This window comes from Protopterus annectens, chromosome 9.part0, assembly GCF_019279795.1.
Source record: "Protopterus annectens isolate FY-2018-M chromosome 9.part0, PAN1.0, whole genome shotgun sequence".
NCBI classification, from domain to species: domain Eukaryota; kingdom Metazoa; phylum Chordata; order Ceratodontiformes; family Protopteridae; genus Protopterus; species Protopterus annectens.
Window position 1 is genome coordinate 1316959767 of NC_056743.1, and position 16918 is coordinate 1316976684.

Consider the following 16918-nt stretch of genomic DNA (forward strand, 5'->3'; position numbering starts at 1 on the left):
AAGGCTCCACTGCCATAAGGGCCTGTAATTCAGATATCCTTAAAGCTGAAGCGATTGCTAAAAGGAAGGCTGTTTTCCAGGAAAAAAAATTAAGTCTGCAGTCGCAGCTGGCTCGTAAGGAGGTAGAGTGAGTTTCTCCAATATAAAGTTAAGGTCCAAGGCAGGGGTTGGAGCTCTCCTGGGTGGTCTCAAGTTTTTGGCCCCTCTGATGTACTGCTTTAGAAGAGGATGAGAGAATGGGGGGGTCTGTGTTGTAATGAGCTGAAATGGCTGAGGCATGGATTTTTATGGAAGAAAAAGACAGGCCCTTGTGAAGCATCTCAGTTAAGTATTACAAAATCTGAGGTAAACTGGGCACTGCTGTGCTCATCCCTTGAGACTGATTACAGGCACAGAATCTTTTCCATTTGTCAGCATAAGATTTTCTAGTACTAGGTCTTCTTGCCTCCAAAATGACATCCATCACAGGTTTGCTGAAGGATGCTAAGGGTGAATTTAAGTGATTAGCCAAGCTGCAAGATTCAATGTTTGGAGCTGAGGGTGTAGAATTTGGTTCTCCTGCTGAGAAAGTAAGGAAGGTGTCTGAGGCAGGTGCCATGGAGAAATGTGTGACACACTGTGCAGGAGTGGGTACCAGTGTTGGCGAGGCCAGTCTGGAGCAATCAGAATAATTTTTGGTTTGTCCTGTTTGACTTTTAGTAGAACTTTGGAGAGCAAAGGCAGAGGGGGAAGGTATAGACTGATAGGTTTTCCCAGCTGAAGGACAGAGCATCCTCTTTCCAGGCTTTTTTGCGATGAGTTCTTGTGCAAAATTTGTCCAACTGGTAGTTCTGGGGCGAGGCAAAAAACATCTATGTCTGGGTTCCCCATTTGCGTGTCAACATGTTGAAAATCCATGGTTCCAGTTTCCATTCATGAGGGTCCATGAGATTTCTGCTTAGTTCGTCTGCCAGAACATTCTGCTTTCCTGGCAGGAATTGAGCTTGTAGTTGTCCTTCGTAGCTCAAGGCCGTGTTCTACAATGCCATGGCTAGTCTCCAGAGGGGGTAGGAATGTGTACCCCCCCTGCTTGTTTATGTACCAAATAACCGTGATGTTGTCCGTCTTTATCAGTAATTGTCCTGGATGAAGGTGGTCCTTGAAGGCTGTCAGTGCATTCTGTACAGCTAGCATTTCTTTTTGATTGATATGAAGGTACATTTGATTTGGACTCCATTTGCCCTGAATGCACTTCCCTGCCAGATGAGCCCCCCATGCATAGTCTGATGCGTCTGTAGTTAGGGTTTGGGCAGCAGGGGGTGGTGTGAATGGCAGTCTCTTGTTTTGGTGGCAGGCCTCTGCCCACCATAGGAACTCTAGGTGCAGGCAAGGTATGATAGGAATCATTGTTTCCAGGCTGTGACAATGTTGACTCCATAAACATTTTAAGTACCACTGAAGTTTCCTCATATGCAGTCTTGCATATGGAATTAGAAGAATGCATGAGGCCATGAACCCCAAGGCTTGCAGTATTTGCCTTGCAGATAGCAGGGTTTTTGTGGCCACCTGTTTGAAGTAAGTCACCAAATGAATTTGCTTTTCTGGTGTAAGGTAAACCATCTGGGCAGTTGTATTCAAGCTTGCACCCAGGAATGTAATTTTTTGAGAGGGTACCAGTTGAGACTTCTTTTTGTTTACAGTGTACCCTAGACAGGTCAGAAGTCTTTTTACAAACGCCAGATGTTTTAGAAGAATGGCCTGGTTTTCTGCCTGAATTAGACAATCATCCAGGTATGGCTATATTTGAATATTTCTTTGCCTGCAAAATGCAATTACTGGATCCAGGCACTTTGTGAATACCCTGGGTGCAGTAGACAAGCCAAAGGGCAGTGCAGAGAACTGATCATGCATGCAGCCTGCTTTGAAGCGTAGGAATCTTCTGCAAGATTCCATGATTGGGATATGCAGGTAAGCCTCTTTTTAAGTCGAGAGTTGCCAACCAGGCATCCTTGCCTAGCATAGGAAGTAACTGATGAAGAGTCAGCGTCTTGAATTTTGGAATGTCGAGAAAGGTGTTTAGAGTAGACAGGTCCAGAATTGGACGCCATGATTTGTCTTTTCTGTGTACCAGGAAAAGTCTGGAATAGAAACCTTGCCCCTTTTCCTCTCCTGGTACTAGCTGAAAAGCCCCCATATTTAGGAGGGAATGTACTTGTTTCTGAGCCTCTGCCCATTGATTTGGGGGCAGGTCTGGCCACCTGTTTGGAGTTGGCAGTGTGTGGAAATGAAATCTGTATCCCTGGAACACTATTATTTAAAACCCATCTGTCCTAGGTTACAAGTTGCCAGTTTTCCCCCCAAAGGGGCGTCTAAGAGGTAAGTGCTTGGTAACTTCAAAGGGAAGTCATTGAGACTGTTTACCATAGTGTGGTGCCTTGTTGTTTCTAGATTTGGAAGTGGAAGCACCCCGTTGCTTAGTTCTGAAAGTCCCTTGGGACTGAAACCTGGTGGTTTTGGAATGTCTGGGTTTGGCCGTAGTGGCTCTGGAAGGAGCTGGAAAGGACCAGTTCTTAGTAGGCCAATGCCTACTAAATCTAGGAGGTTGCACTTGTAAGAAATCTTTCACAGTTTGTACAGATTTAGCTTTATCTTCCATCTTTTTTAGAACTTCTTCAGCCTTATTGCCAAATAAACGATCCTGCTGTAAAGGAGCATCCAAAAGTTTTGCTTTAACATGATCAGGCATAGATTGCTCCTTAAGCCAAGCATGCCTTCTAAGCACAGACCCAGTAACAGCAGCCCTACAAGAGGCCTCTAAGGAATCAAAACCACATTACAAAGTATGTTTGCCAACTTGTTCAGCTGAATGCAATAAATCCTGTAAATCTTTATTCTCCACACAGTCAGAAATCAACATCATTTTCTGTTTAAGCAGTCCCATGATATGCTGTTGATATTTTAGCATATGGAATTGACAGTTTAAAGCCCTGATTGCTAAGGTTGCAGAAGTATAAACCTTTTTACCCCATCTATCCAGCTCCCTGAAATCTCTATCAGAAGGGATAGGATTTTTAGCAGTAGAAGCCTTAATGCCCTTGGGCCCCTGAGAAATGGTTTTGGGGTATGCAACAGGATTTTTGAAAAGGAATTTGTGGGACTCAGGAACCCTGTAGTACCAGTCTGGTTTGCTAGGGGCTAGAGGCAAGGAATCAGGGGTCATACTGGATTCCGTAAACACATCATCAATATCTAGTACAGGAGGTATAGCCAAAGGCCTATGCTGAGGAAGAAGGAAGTCTCTAAGCCTCTTTTTGGATTCAGAGAAATCCTGATTTTCCCAGTGGAAATGCTCCCTTAAGGTATGTTAAGTTTCCCCAAAAAAGTAATCCTCAGGTGAAGAAGCAGAGGGAATGGAATCCTCTGCATCAGAGTCCTCATAAGTAGGTATGGACAAATCCAGATCATTAGAAGAGTCAGAAGAAACAGAGTCCTGAAAGATTCATAGTCAAATTCAATCCTAGGCTTCTTGGAGGGGGGGGGGGTTGACTACCCCTGATTAGAGTAATTAAATCTTCAGCCATTTTGATCATTCCATGTATGTAGTCCATCTCGCCTCACATTCTTACCCGTTGGTTCGGAGCCAAACCTCGGCTCCGACTCGGCCATACTCTAGCTCGAAGTCTTTCAACTGGCTGGGCTAAGAATGTATCCCATGCTGCACTGCTCCCTTTCCCCAGATCTTGTTTGCTGCGAGCTAATCATTCACTCCTCCACATACAACACACAGAGAAGGAAGATATACTAACCAGAAAGGAAACTGAAAGCATACCTAACCCCTAGGTCCTCCAGGGTGGGGGAAGGAGGGGGGTAAGTAAGAATGTGAGGCGAGTTGGACTACATACATCGAACGTTATGGTGAGTACATAACTTCTTGATGTTATGTAGTCCAATCTCGCCTACATTCTTACCCGTGGGACAGCGTCCCCAGCACCTGAATCCTGGGAGGCTCAGTGGAAAATACTCCTGAACACTGTGGAACCAAAGGAAGACCTGCCTCTGGACACCAAATCCAACTTGTAGCGAGTAACAAAGGTATGAGGAGATGCCCATGTAGCCGCAGCACAATCATCATCCATAGACAACCAGGCCTGAAAGGCTGTAGATGTAGACACAGATCGGGTGGAATGAGCCTTCACTCGAAATGGTAAACCCCTGCCACCTGAAGCATAAATGAATGAAATACAACTGGAAATCCATCTAGACAAAGTGACTTTGGAAACAGGAGACCCAATTTGTTTTCTGAAAATGAGGCAAACAACTGATCCGATTTTCTGAGATCCTTCGTTCTATGTAAATAGAATTGTAATTGTCTGTGCACATCCAGCTGATGAAATCTAAATTCTGCCTTGCTCGAGAACTCTGGAAAGAATAGAGGTAGTTCAATGGAATGGTTTAGATTACTGACGGAAGCCACTTTCGGTAGAAAGGAAGGGTTTAGTCCGAGAGAAACCCTTCTCCTTATGAAAAATCAAGTAAGGTGGGTCTAACCGATAAGGCTTGAAGCTCCGAGACACATCTGGCTGAAGTGATGGCTACTAAAAAGATGGTCTTCCAAGTCAAATATTTTAAATCACAAGTGGCTGCAGGCTCAAAGGGGGGTGAAGCGAGACATTGTACAACAAAATTTAAGTCTCAAGGCATAACTGGTTCAAAAACTGGAGGACGAAGCAGCATAGTGCCATTCAGGAATGCCTTACAAAGTCTATGTGCCATGAGACTAGGCTCACCAGTGACGTGAAAAGTGGAAATAGCCGCCAACTGGACTTTAATAGTTGCAGCCGCTGATCCTTGGTTGAAAAGCATGGAGAGGAACTCCAGGAAGGATGAAATTGGAGCTATAAGGATCAATTTGTCTTGCATGCGCCCAAATGGAAAATCTCTTCCATTTGCTGGAACAGATTTTTCTGGTGGAAGGCTTATGGGAGGAAGACAGAATATGAACCACTTCCGGCGAAAAAGGATGAAGCCTGACTAATGATGGAAGTGAAGGAGCCAGGCTGTCAACCGGAGGGTCTGAAGAGAGGGATGGAGCTGCCCTGACATATGAGTCAGCAAATCTGGTTGAGGGTCCAGAATCCAGGGGGCGTCCACTAGGTAAGGATGGAGAAAGGGGAACCAAATTTGACGAGGCCAGTGTGGAGCAATCAGAATCATTTTGCTTCCCAAAGATTGCACTTTCGGAATAAACTTTGTCAGCAGAGGAACAGGAGGGAAGGCATACAGTAGACCGGAGGGTCAATCGTGAACTAGAGCGTCCCTGGGTGACTCCCCCTGAGGAGGGATAAGGGTGAAGTAGCTGCTGCATTTGGTATTGAGGGGGCTGGCAAATAGGTCGCAACAAGGCTGACCCCACCTGCGGAAAATCTGCCCCGCAACCCGATTGTTCAGGGACCACTCGTGAGGCACCAGAATAGCTCTGCTCAACCTGTCGGCAATCACACTGGACTTCCCCGGAATTTGCGTTGCTACAAGAAAACGTTGGGAAGCCACTGCCTACTGCCACACTCGCATGACCTCTCTACAAAGAGGGTACGACTTGGCTCCTCCCTGTTTGTTTAGATACCATACCACCGACATATTGTCTGTATGGATCGCAATTGTCCCGAGAGGAAGAAAGCTCTGAAGTGCTTGCAACGCTAGTAGCACTGCTCTCATCTCCAGGACATTGATATGCAGATGCATTTCGTGTTCCTGCCACGTGCCTTGGACTGTCCTGCCTAGATAATGCCCCCCACCCTATCTGGGAGGTGTCCGTGGTCACTGTGGCAACAGGAGGGGACAGAATGAAGGGTTTTCCCGTGTTGCGGTTGCTGGTGTGAAGCCACCAGTGTAGATCCTGCTTGCACCTGTCTGTGATTATTATGAAATGAGAAAGACAAAGATGTGGCAGAGACCACTGGGTGAAGAGTAGCCACTGAAGGAGCCTCATGTGTAGCCTCGCCAAAGGAACCAGCATAATTGTAGCAGCCATCGTCCCCAACAATTTGAGGATCAATTTTGCCTTCACTCTTCTCAAAGGGAGTAACGTGTATACCTGCTGTTGTAAACTGAATCCTTTCTATTGGTAAAAACGCCCTCATGAGCAGGGTTGTCTAACTCGGCGCCTATAAAAGTAACACGCTGCGAGGGCAACAAGGCAGACTTTTCTCAATTTAGAGTGATGCCTAATTGTTGACACAGTTTGATCGTGGCGTCTCTGGTTTGTAGGAGTGGATGCCTGGTGGTGGCAGAAAGGAGCCAGTCATCCAGGTACGGAAACACTTTGAATCCCTGACATCTCAAGTGAGCCGTTACCACTGCCATGCATTTGGTGAACACCCTGGGGGCTGTGGTGAGACCAAAGGGCAGGGCGCGAAATTGAAAATGACTGGCTCCCAGCCGGAAGCATAGATGACTTCTGGATGCCCTGTCCATCTTTATATGGTAGTAAGCATCCTTGAGGTCGATAGAGAACATCCACACTTCTTTTCCCAACAATGGGAGAATAGATTGCAACGTGACCATTCGGAACTTGGACTTCTTTACATGGGTGTTCAATCTGCTAAGATCCAAAATGGGTCTCAGGTCCCCTGTCCATTTCGGCACCAAAAAGAATCTGGAGTAAGTCCCTAATCCGATCTGGGGCTGGATGGCTCCTTTTTCTAGCAGCTTTAAAACCTCTGAAGCTGCGGAATCCCTTTGATTGGGTGGAACATCTGGGATTTTTTGATCGGTGGGGTAGCTGAAGAGAAGGGAATGCAACATCCTCCGGAAACTATTTTTAATACCCATTGGTCCTGAGTTATACTTTGCCAGGCCTCTGGGTATAGTGAAATGCGACCCCGACTGGCTCCGGAAATGCACAGTTGGGCCTCCCATCAGGAGCACTGGTAGGGAGAACCATGAAAGGAATCATGGTCTCCCTCGTTACGCGGGCCTCCTCTGTCCCTAGGGCAGTGGTCTACCAAAATTACCACCACCTCCCCTGCCTCTGGAGGGGGACTCGCCTTGTGTGTCATGAAAAAGACCTCTGCGATTTTTTGAACCACATCTTGCCACCCCTTTGGGTCTTGGGATAAGGCCTAGAGGGTAGGGAAAAACGGACTCCCACAGCAGACAGAGTTTTTCCCTCTTGCTCGCATCTAGTAAGAGTGTCCTTCACCTTAGTTCCGAATAAGGAGGAACCATCAAACGGGGCGTTGGTGAACGTAGATTTGAAGGCCTCAGAAGCGCATCCAGGAGGGTCTCCTAAGAGCAACTCCCGAACTTGCTGCCCTACCTGCTCCTTCGGCTGCGTAAGAGATCAGCCTCATGGAGGAGTTAGCAACAGAGTTGAGGGTAGACATCTGAGCATTGACCTACTGAGCCACCGCATCAGAAATGTTACCCTGGAGAGTATCTCCAAGCTCTTTCAGGAGATCTCTTTAGAGCCATGTAAAATGAGATAAGTAATTCAATGACCGCAGTGTAAAGGCCGCTGAAGAAAACATACGCTTCCCGTACCAGTCCATGGTCCTAGACTACTTGTTAAGAGGATGGACGGTAGACGAAGTCTCAGCCAGTTCCTTCTTGGTGGCCGCTGCCACCACCATGGCATCTACAGGAACTCCCTTGGATAGAAACTCTTTCTCAGAGGGGACGGACAAGAATTTGTTGGGTCTCCTGCAGACTGGTTCCACAGAGTCAGGGGTTTCCCCACACCCTTTGACAAACCAGATCTAAAAGCTTGTCGAAGGGTGGAGAGACCCAGGAGGCGGAGGGCTGAGCCCCAAAGGCCTTCAGGAACACAGACTCCTCCTCGGAGGGAGCTTTGGAGGGCCAGCCACCCCTCTGCTTCAAAATTTCCAGGATGTCAGAGAAAGTGACATCCTCAGAGGGATGACTTGGGGGGACCCCCTCAGATTCCTCGAGGTCGGTGTCTGACGTGAGGGACTCCTCTTGGGAGTCAATGTGCTTCCTCTTGCACGTTCTTTTTCTGGGTGGCTCCTCAGGCAAAAACAATGAGGGGCCCTCAGAAATATGGGGACCACTTATGGGGGTATCCTGAGGCCTTGGGTCTCCGCTGTCGAAAGATAGAGGGCGATCAGAGACCCGCACCGGAGCTGGAGGGGACAGAGTGTCAGCACCAAATGATGTCGCCGAGGACCTGACCAGTGCACTCCGCATGGCCTCGAAAGCTGGTCCCCCTGGCTCCGAAGATCGACCAGCCGTGGAAGACCTCGGAGTAGAAAGGAACAAAGTCCGAAGTTTCTCCTCGCCGAAGCACCGAGAGGGAGGCTAGGAGCCAAAAAGCGACCCGAGGCCTCCCCCTTGGGTCTGACCGAGGAACCATGAGTCCTGGACCCCGTGGACGGAGCCAACGTGATCGGAGCTGATAAGCCAGGATGGGCCATCGGAGCAGACCACTCCGGCTCCGAAAGCCGGAGATTCGATCGGAGGAGGAAGTATCGCCGCTGGTTGGGTGACATGCTCCGGAGCCGACTGGGCTGGAGCTGAAAACAATTTTGCCAGAACCGGTAACTGGAAAAGTCTCTGCACCACTCTATCTACATCCACATCTGAAAAAGAGTCCTGGAGGACCTAGAAGTTAAGGAAGGAGATCTAGACCTCCTCTCCAAAGAAGACCTACGAGGAGGAGAGACCGGCCTAAAATTTGGAGACCGGCTCCGAACTAGCACCTCCGCAATTGGCTCCGAGGGACTTGGAGCCGAAGCAGATTCAGTCAATATACTAACTTCCCGCGGCTCCGAGGACAGTGGAGCCGAGGATGCCACAGTAGATTTCATCACTTTCTCCAGAGGCTCCGAGGATACAGATGGAGCCGGAGACCGCTTTTTAGCCTTAGAAGTTTTAGGCTTAGAGGGAGAGGGCTTGAAGCTAGAAGCCCTTCCCAAATCCTCCTCAAAGGAGGGTTTCAAAAGTCCTTTCAAAATTAGTTTGTTCTTCCTCTCCTGCAGAACACGCGGGCTAAATGCATGGCAAAAAGTACAAGATTCCTGGAGGTGAATAGCCCCCAGACAATAAACAAAGACAGAGTGTCCATCAGTGATAGACATCTTATAACCACATTTAGTACACTTCTTAAAGCCTGAGGGCTTATGCTCTTTCGTATCCTTAGACATAATGAGAGAAACGCCAACCGTTAATAACAGTCAACCGTTAATATATAAAGCGCGGGAACTAAGCAAAACCACACTAGACAATTACACAAGACCTCTAACTTAATTGGTCTCAACAGGAACACAAGGAAAGACTAGGTCATCTAATTTAAACGGTCCTAGCCTGAGGGATAGGTACCTACTAACACTAACAAGCAACACAGAAGAAGGGGCGGACTAGGTCCTCTAACTGAAATGGGCCTAGCCTGTAGGGGAAACAGTGGGACACCAAAAAAAGACAAAAATACCAGAAAAAATTTTACCAAGTATTAGACCAGTACACACACACAACACACAGCTATGAAAATAGCTTTTTCTGAAGCAGAAAACTGTCAATAAAGACAAAAGTGATACTTAGCCACAGCCAAAAGCGAGACCACGTCTGAGCTATACGAGCGGCAAACGAGATCTGGGGAAAGGGAGCAGTGCAGCATGGGATACCTTCTTAGCCCAGCCAATTGAAAGACTTCGAGCTAGAGTATGGCCGAGTCAGAGACGAGGTTCGGCTCCGAACCCACGGGTAAGAATGTAGGCAAGATTGGACTACATAACATCATTTGTTTTTTAGGCATAGGGGCCTGAACATGTGGCCAGGGCGTCAGGCTGGTTTTTTAGACATAGATCGAGATTTAGGCCTCGAAGTTGGAGTCGGTTTAATACACAAGTCTGTAGGCCTGAATACACCCACAGAAGCCGGTGCCTGCTCAGCGGCTCCGGACCCATCCAAGGTAGAGACATCCGCAGGTTCCATATGCAAAGCATCTCACAGCATATCGGACTCCGAATGGGTCTCAGTAGAGGCCTGCGAATCAGAAGTAGCGGGTATCAGGGGCTGCGAAAGCGCCTCACTGAGTACCGGCGAACTGGCGACTAGCTTAGGAGAAGCATCGTTGGCAGTTTTGGACCTCAGTGGCCTGTCTCTGTCTTCTTCTTTGCGTTTTTTCAGTATTCTGGTAGTCAGATGGCTAACTGACGTCATTTCTGGATAATTAAACCAAGAACCAAAATATTTTGAAGCAAAAATGTACAGACAACGGACAGAGCGCTGATTAAATAAAGCACAAAACCAACAGCAAGGTACGTCGTGGTCAGGGCCTAGGCAAGGAATACAGTACAGATGAAAATCCTTATGAGGTATTTGCTTCCCACAAGTAATACAATTATTAACTTTTACTGACATCGGTAAGGAGAGAAAAAGTTTCCCCAACGGGGTACTTAGCTTTAAGGTGAAGACTTCAGTTCTGAAACTCGAAAAGGAAAATTTCAGGAGTCGGCCGACCGACACTTGCGAACTGCTTCTGCTTTAGGCACCGCGCGGCAAGAAAGACTGATGTAATGGTGTCGGCTGCATGTTTTACACCCCTGATGACCTGACGTCATGGAAGAAGGGACAGCAACCGACGCAGGACCCAAGACTTTGTTAATCAGGCCGACTGAGGGCAACCTGCCAGCAGATTACCCAAATGTAATGACTGCAACAGTGAAACACGATGAACATCTGCAGGATTTTACTTAACTATAAGAAAATCAGTCACAGGAAAATAGTTGCAAGTATAACGAAACACAGCTAACATGTCGAGAATACTAGTAGGATCACAGTTTATATTAGATACAATGTTAAGCTGCCTGCTTTTACATTTCACTTAAAAAATCCAGACTGTACACACAAACTTTACATGCTCATCTGGCACTTAATTTACCGTGATATCCTCCAAGGAAGAGTCAATAATCTCATAGTTGTCCGGCAGGCAGTAAAACTTTAGTGTGTGCAGGTTCAAGAACACATGATGACTGAATTGCACACTGTGAATGTAAGCATGAGATTTCAAACCACGGCCTAAAAAATAAAGAAAAATATGTTTTTCAGCAAAACACCAAGCATAAGCATATAGTATTTTACCTGCTATGAGGCAATAGCCTGTCTGAAACTATGCACAACCATCTAAGGTCCCTATAAGACAGGAGGATTTCCTGCCTAAACTCCAGGATGCAAAAAAAAAACATCAATGAAAACAGAATCATCGTTGCTGACTTAACTACCCAGGCACACGGACTATGAAAACAATATCAAAATAGCAGCAAGACATTAACCATGTTAAATAAACAGATTGGGAAAAATAGTACAAACCCCAACTAGGAAGTGCAACACTTTAGAAATCTTACTTACAAATCTAGGACCCTGCTGCTCCCCACCAATGGTTATACCCTCTGTAAATAAGCGATTACAATAAAATCATATTTAGCCCAAAAGTAAAACTAATTCATAAATCCCATTTCCTAGACTTTACTAGTGGTAACGTTGATGCAATAAATGACATACTTAAAACAGATACGCTCCTCAATGACCCAATTAAGTCTGCTCAAGAGGTACTGTCAGTGTGGTCTAGGATACTATTAACGTCCACATTAACAAACAGAGACTGATAAGAAAAATGGACAGGTAAATTCAACCAAAAAGTATCTGCTGGAACTACATAATTAATATAATAACAAAAAGGAGAAACTACTTAGCTTTCAAAAATTACCAGAGTCACAAAAAAAAAAAAAAAAAAAAAAAAAGGAACAGTAACCAGACACAAATAACACTGCTTAACAAATCTTTAAGATATGTGAATTCAGCTTGGCCTCAAAGCTTAAACGCAACAGAAAGATAATCTTTAACTAAAGGTGTTACTGCTCAAGATTAGTCACTGAGACATGGTTTAAAGCAGCAGAGAGCAAACCAACAATGCAAGGCTACAATGCCTTCCACACATTTAGAACAGCTACTACTGCGGTGGTGGTGCTGCGGCAGCGTTGTCGCCTCACAGTAAGATGTTGTCCGGTTCAATTCTCAGCTAGAGCGTCTTCTGTGTGGAGACATGCGTGAATGGGCGTACCTTCGTTGAAGGTTGTGCGTCAGGGCCGGCACCTCGGCACATAAAAATCTACTGCCAATCATTAGCGGACCGGAGTTCAGCTGTGGCGACCCCTAACCAGGAAAAGCCAAAAGACACAACAACAACTACACAAACACGGACTAAAGGTGGAGGTGACGCAATTTACATAAAAAATAAATCTATCTCAAGGCTGGTCAAACAAGACAAAACACATGAGCTTCTCCACATTCAAATCACCATAGGCAAAATCCCATACCACTTTCTTGCAAGCTATTAGTCCTCCTCTATGACCCAGGAAAACCATAACATAGGTTCATAGGTTGGTACTAGGCTATCGGCCCTAGGGCCTATACAAGCAAAGCCATAACAATTCCCTGGATATTTCTTCCCACAAAATTTACTTCCCTGGACCCCTGTCTAGCAGGGCGACTGATGTGATCCCCGGGGTGAGTTTCCTATCTCCTATCCAATCGTCAATGTTCCTTTTGAAGAGCGCAAAGGAGGTGCTCTGCTTGACATGTATTGGCAGTCCATTCCAGAGTATGGGGAGTCTCTGGGTCAGGAACCTATCCCACCAGCATGTTTTGTTCATTGTGATGACAAGGTTTAGATCCCTGGAGCGTGTGGCTCTGTGGGACTAGGATTTATTTAAGTGGAGCATGTCCAACAGCTCAGGGTTTGACATGGCCTTGTTTGTTAAGCAGAGATCGCCTCTGAGTAGACGATATGCCACAGAGTATAGCTGGAGTTTTTTTAGACAGTCAGTATAGGGCATCTGCTTTAGGCCTGTGATTCTTTTAGTGAGGTATTTCTGCGGCCTTTCCAGCTTTTGCAGATGTCTTGTGAGGTACATACCAAATGGGGCGTTGTACTCTATAAAGGGTCTAATGAGGGATGAGTACAGTGGGACAATGACCTCCTTTTTTCTGGATGAAAAGCCCTTAGTGATGAGGTGTGCCACACAGAAGGATTTCCTGACTGGTGTGGCGATGTGGTTGTCGAAGGTGATACCACTGTGTCCCTAATTCTCTCATCACACTTTCGGTGTTTAGTGTACTGTCACTGTGGTAATTCATGGGTACATGTTTTTTCCCCAAAGTGGATAACTATACATTTCTTGGCATTAAGCTTGAGCCCATGGCTCTGGTACCAAGCATCTGTTTCTGTAAGGTCCTTTTGTAGAATATTCACATCATTTGGGGATTCAATAATGGCTCCCAGTTTGCTGCGAACTTTGTTAGCCAGAGTCCCTTAGTGTTGGCCTGTACTTCAGAGAAGTAAATGCCAAACAAGAGCGGTCCCAAGACTGAACCCTGAGGTGCTCCACTTGTCACTTGTCTGAAGCTGGATTTGGAGTCAGCTACTTTTACAGTCTGGGGTCTGTCAGTAAGCCAGTTGGCAACCCATCGTGTGACGTAGGGATTTATGCTCAGCTTAGTAAGTTTATCTATGATTCCAGAGTGGGGGATGGTGTCAAAGGCCTTGGCGAGGTCCAGATAGGCTGTGTGGACCGCCTTAACCTCGTCCACAGCTCTGGAGACTGATTCGAAGAAGTCAATCAGGTTCAGGAGACAAGATCAGCCCTTCACAAACCCAAACTGGGTGGGGTCCAGTGTTTGAAGGTTGCCAATGTCTTTGTTTACAAGTTTCATGATAATGCGTTCCTTGCCCTTGCAGATCAGGCTCGTCAGACTGATGGGACGGTAGTTCCTGGGATCCAAGGTGGATCCCCCCTTGTGGAGTGGGATAACTGTAGCTGTGCACCACTCAGTGGGCATGAAGCCTGAGGCGATGCTATGATTAAACAAGATGCTTAGATGAGGTGCCAGTTCATTTTGTAGTGCATGTAGTACACAGCCCGGGATGTCATCTGGTCAACATGGATGCTGTATTCTTAGCTTTGGAGAGTGCAGTTTCTACCTGTGTGGCTGTGATTACTGGAATTTGGCAATCTTTTGGTATTGAGATGGGCCCTTTGGGGGGTTAAGTTTGCACTAAATCTGTCCGCCAGGATATTGGCAATATCCTTGGGATCAGTATATTTAATGCCATTCTGTTGTAGCTCACAGCATATCTAAGCATTGCCATTTAGATTCTTGACATAACTATAGAATGCCTTGTGGTTGTCTTTGGAATTTTTGGCATTTTTGTTTTCATAACTAGCTTTGGAGGATTTTATGAGTGATCTCAGCTTCTTACGGAGGCTGGTAAGGGAGTTTTTTGCATCCTGGGATTTTCCTCTTTTCTGCAACAGTTTCTTTCTTCTGTTGCATAGTTTGTTTATGGCAGGGGACCACCAGATTGGCTTCCTTTTTTTGGAGGAGAGCGTCTTGGTTCTATATGGGATGGCACGAATCATGCACGAGTGGATGTGCTCGTACAGTGTGTTAGTGTGGGATTCAGAAGTCGAACTTTCAGCTCCCATCTGCATGGGTGTCATGAAGTTTGTCACTTCTGACTTGAGTAGCATGAAGTTGGCTTTGGAGAAGTTTTTTACAGAGGTTTCCTTACTGGGGGGGTGGGGGTGGGATGTGGATGTCAAGGGTGATTTGCTTATGGTCGGACCTGACCAATGAGAGGGTGGCCACTGGTGTGGAGCATCGATCTCCCATGTTGGTATTGACCAAGTCTAGGATACTGGAGCCACTGGTGGGACAATGGATTAGTTGATCCACAGCGTTGGAATTTATGAATTCCAAGAACTGCTGTGAAAAGGTGTTGGTGTCCGAGTAGTTTTCCCAGTTAATGGCAGGGTAGTTGAAATCACCCAGTATTAGGGTGTTTGGTTGTATCTTAATATTGTCCAGTATATTTAGAAAGATGTAGTGAGAATATTTGGGCATGGTGGGGGATCTGTAGCAAGCTACAATTTAGACTGCAGTCTTACCTAGTGTTAGTTGCACCTGGAGAATTTCAGATACATTGTGTTGGGCAACTAGCCTGGAGGTGTGAATATCCTTGGTGAATATGAACACTCTTCCACCTTTAGTGTTTTGGTCTTGGTTTGGTGGCCGAAAAGTGTGGTAAGAGTTGTAGCCTGGTATTGCAGGGGTGCTCTCTGGAGCCTTGAACCAGGTCTCAGTTACTGCACAGATATCAATGTTCTCCATTTTTAGGAGTGCCTCGAGAGAGTGCATTTTGAGGTTTAGACTTCTAGCATTACCTTCAGATTTTGCATGTTTGTATCTGTTATGGTGGTGGCTTTGTCCTTTGAACCTTGCCTAAAAAAGGCACGATAGGGATGGCGAGAACTTTAGCCAGTAACCTGAATCCCAGGGGTGACAGGTGCAGACCATCTCTGGCAAAGCATAGTGGTTTGTCGATGATGTCATCCCAGGCAGACAGATACTGGATCCCCTTTGAATGACACCAGAAGCTTAGTCAATTGTTGAAGTCAATAATTTTGTCCTTATACTGTGGTATCACTCTGGGCGAAGGCAGGATGCTACTCAGGGCTAGGGTCACACCTGCCTGGGCCACATGATCCAAGAGCTCTTACACGTCTCTTTTCATGTAGTCCAGGGAGGTACGTCTCAAGTCATTCACTCCAACATGGACAATGACAGAGTCGTATTTGTTGTGGAGTGACTTGAGTGCGTGCATTATGTGGCGGATCATGGCACCCGACAGGCAGCTGACTGTAATTTTCTCCTTGTTCAACCTGGTGAGTGGGACACCAGTGTGCCTGACTAAAGAGTCACCTATGACTAAAGTGTTGGGTACACTGTCTTGCCTTAGGGGCTGTTGTTGGGTGGAACACTGGTGTTGTGATCTATGTATCACTTTGGTTGTGACTGGTGTTTGTTTGCGTTTCAGCTTTGGAGGTCCTTGTTGCTTGGGCAGGTTAATGTTAAAGGCCTCCACATATGTGGGTTTTGTGTTGGTGTGTGTGGGTGTTGATGGTGTGGGTTTTGAAGGGCTATGTGTTGCTTGAGGTGTAGTGCAGGTGTTAGCCTTCTCCTCTTGACTGTCTAGCACAATCTTGGCTGGAGAGAGCTTTGCTTCCAGTTTGGCTATGTAAGTGCATCTCTCGCAGGTTGTAGTGTTGGGTGGTAGAAGGAGAGGGTTGTCTGTGTACATGAGGCAGTTGCTGCATTGCCCCAGTATGCCCAGATTCACCAGGTGGACAGGAGAAATCACCGGAAGCTGACCCCCGGACATACCTGTTTAGGTGCTTTTTTGTAAAGTACAAGAGCTGTTTTCCCTTACCTTTGCAATTATAGGCTGTTTAGTGCCTGCGATTAATTTCTCCTTATTAACAAGAACAGTTGAGTGCTTGTATCAGTTTAAGGCTTCCTAGTGCTTTCCAGCAGGTTCTAGAGCAAGTGCTAGTCACAGGGCTTCAGCTTTTAGGGCTACTACTGAGAAACCAGCTAGTTCTAAGGGAGAATTTGAACAGCAGACTTTCTGGTACCTGGAATAGTTTAACCATAGCCCGCCGTTGCTGCACGATGCGAAAAATGTGCAAATGCTCGTTTTTAAGCCAGAAAGTTGAAAGGGATAGATATCAGCCTAAAATTACAATTTCAGAGCTGAAAACCACTCCTTTAGTGTCAGACAGGCAGAACAATGCTCACCACTCCCACTGGTAAGCAGTAGGACTTCCCTCTACCACAGCAAGGTCTGGATAGCTCTGAACACAGCTCTGAACACAGAAAATAAAGTCCTGAAACCAGCAAAGCATGGGATCTGGACAATACTAGCTAGGAAAGTCGGGAAAACGAGCAAACAAGATAGTTTTTTTTTTTTTTTTTTTTTTTTTTGGTTAAAACAGGCTAAACAATGCAGTAATACAGTAAATAAACACAGAAAAAGGCTAACACACTTGAGTGTGTAGCCCTAAACATTAATTACAATTAAAAC

The 16918-nt window shown here is 46.2% G+C and overlaps 1 protein-coding gene across 2 annotated transcripts in view; it reads right to left on the bottom strand.

Annotated features, from left to right (window-relative positions):
* The window catches only part of USP39 (ubiquitin specific peptidase 39), an 882613-nt gene that overhangs the window by 741028 nt on the left and 124667 nt on the right, over nt 1-16918 (bottom strand). For both annotated transcript variants that reach the window (XM_044084285.1, XR_006366329.1), the window contains exon 4: nt 10877-11013. In XM_044084285.1, coding sequence (XP_043940220.1) covers nt 10877-11013 — 137 coding nt within the window. The remainder of the gene's footprint in view (nt 1-10876; nt 11014-16918) is intronic.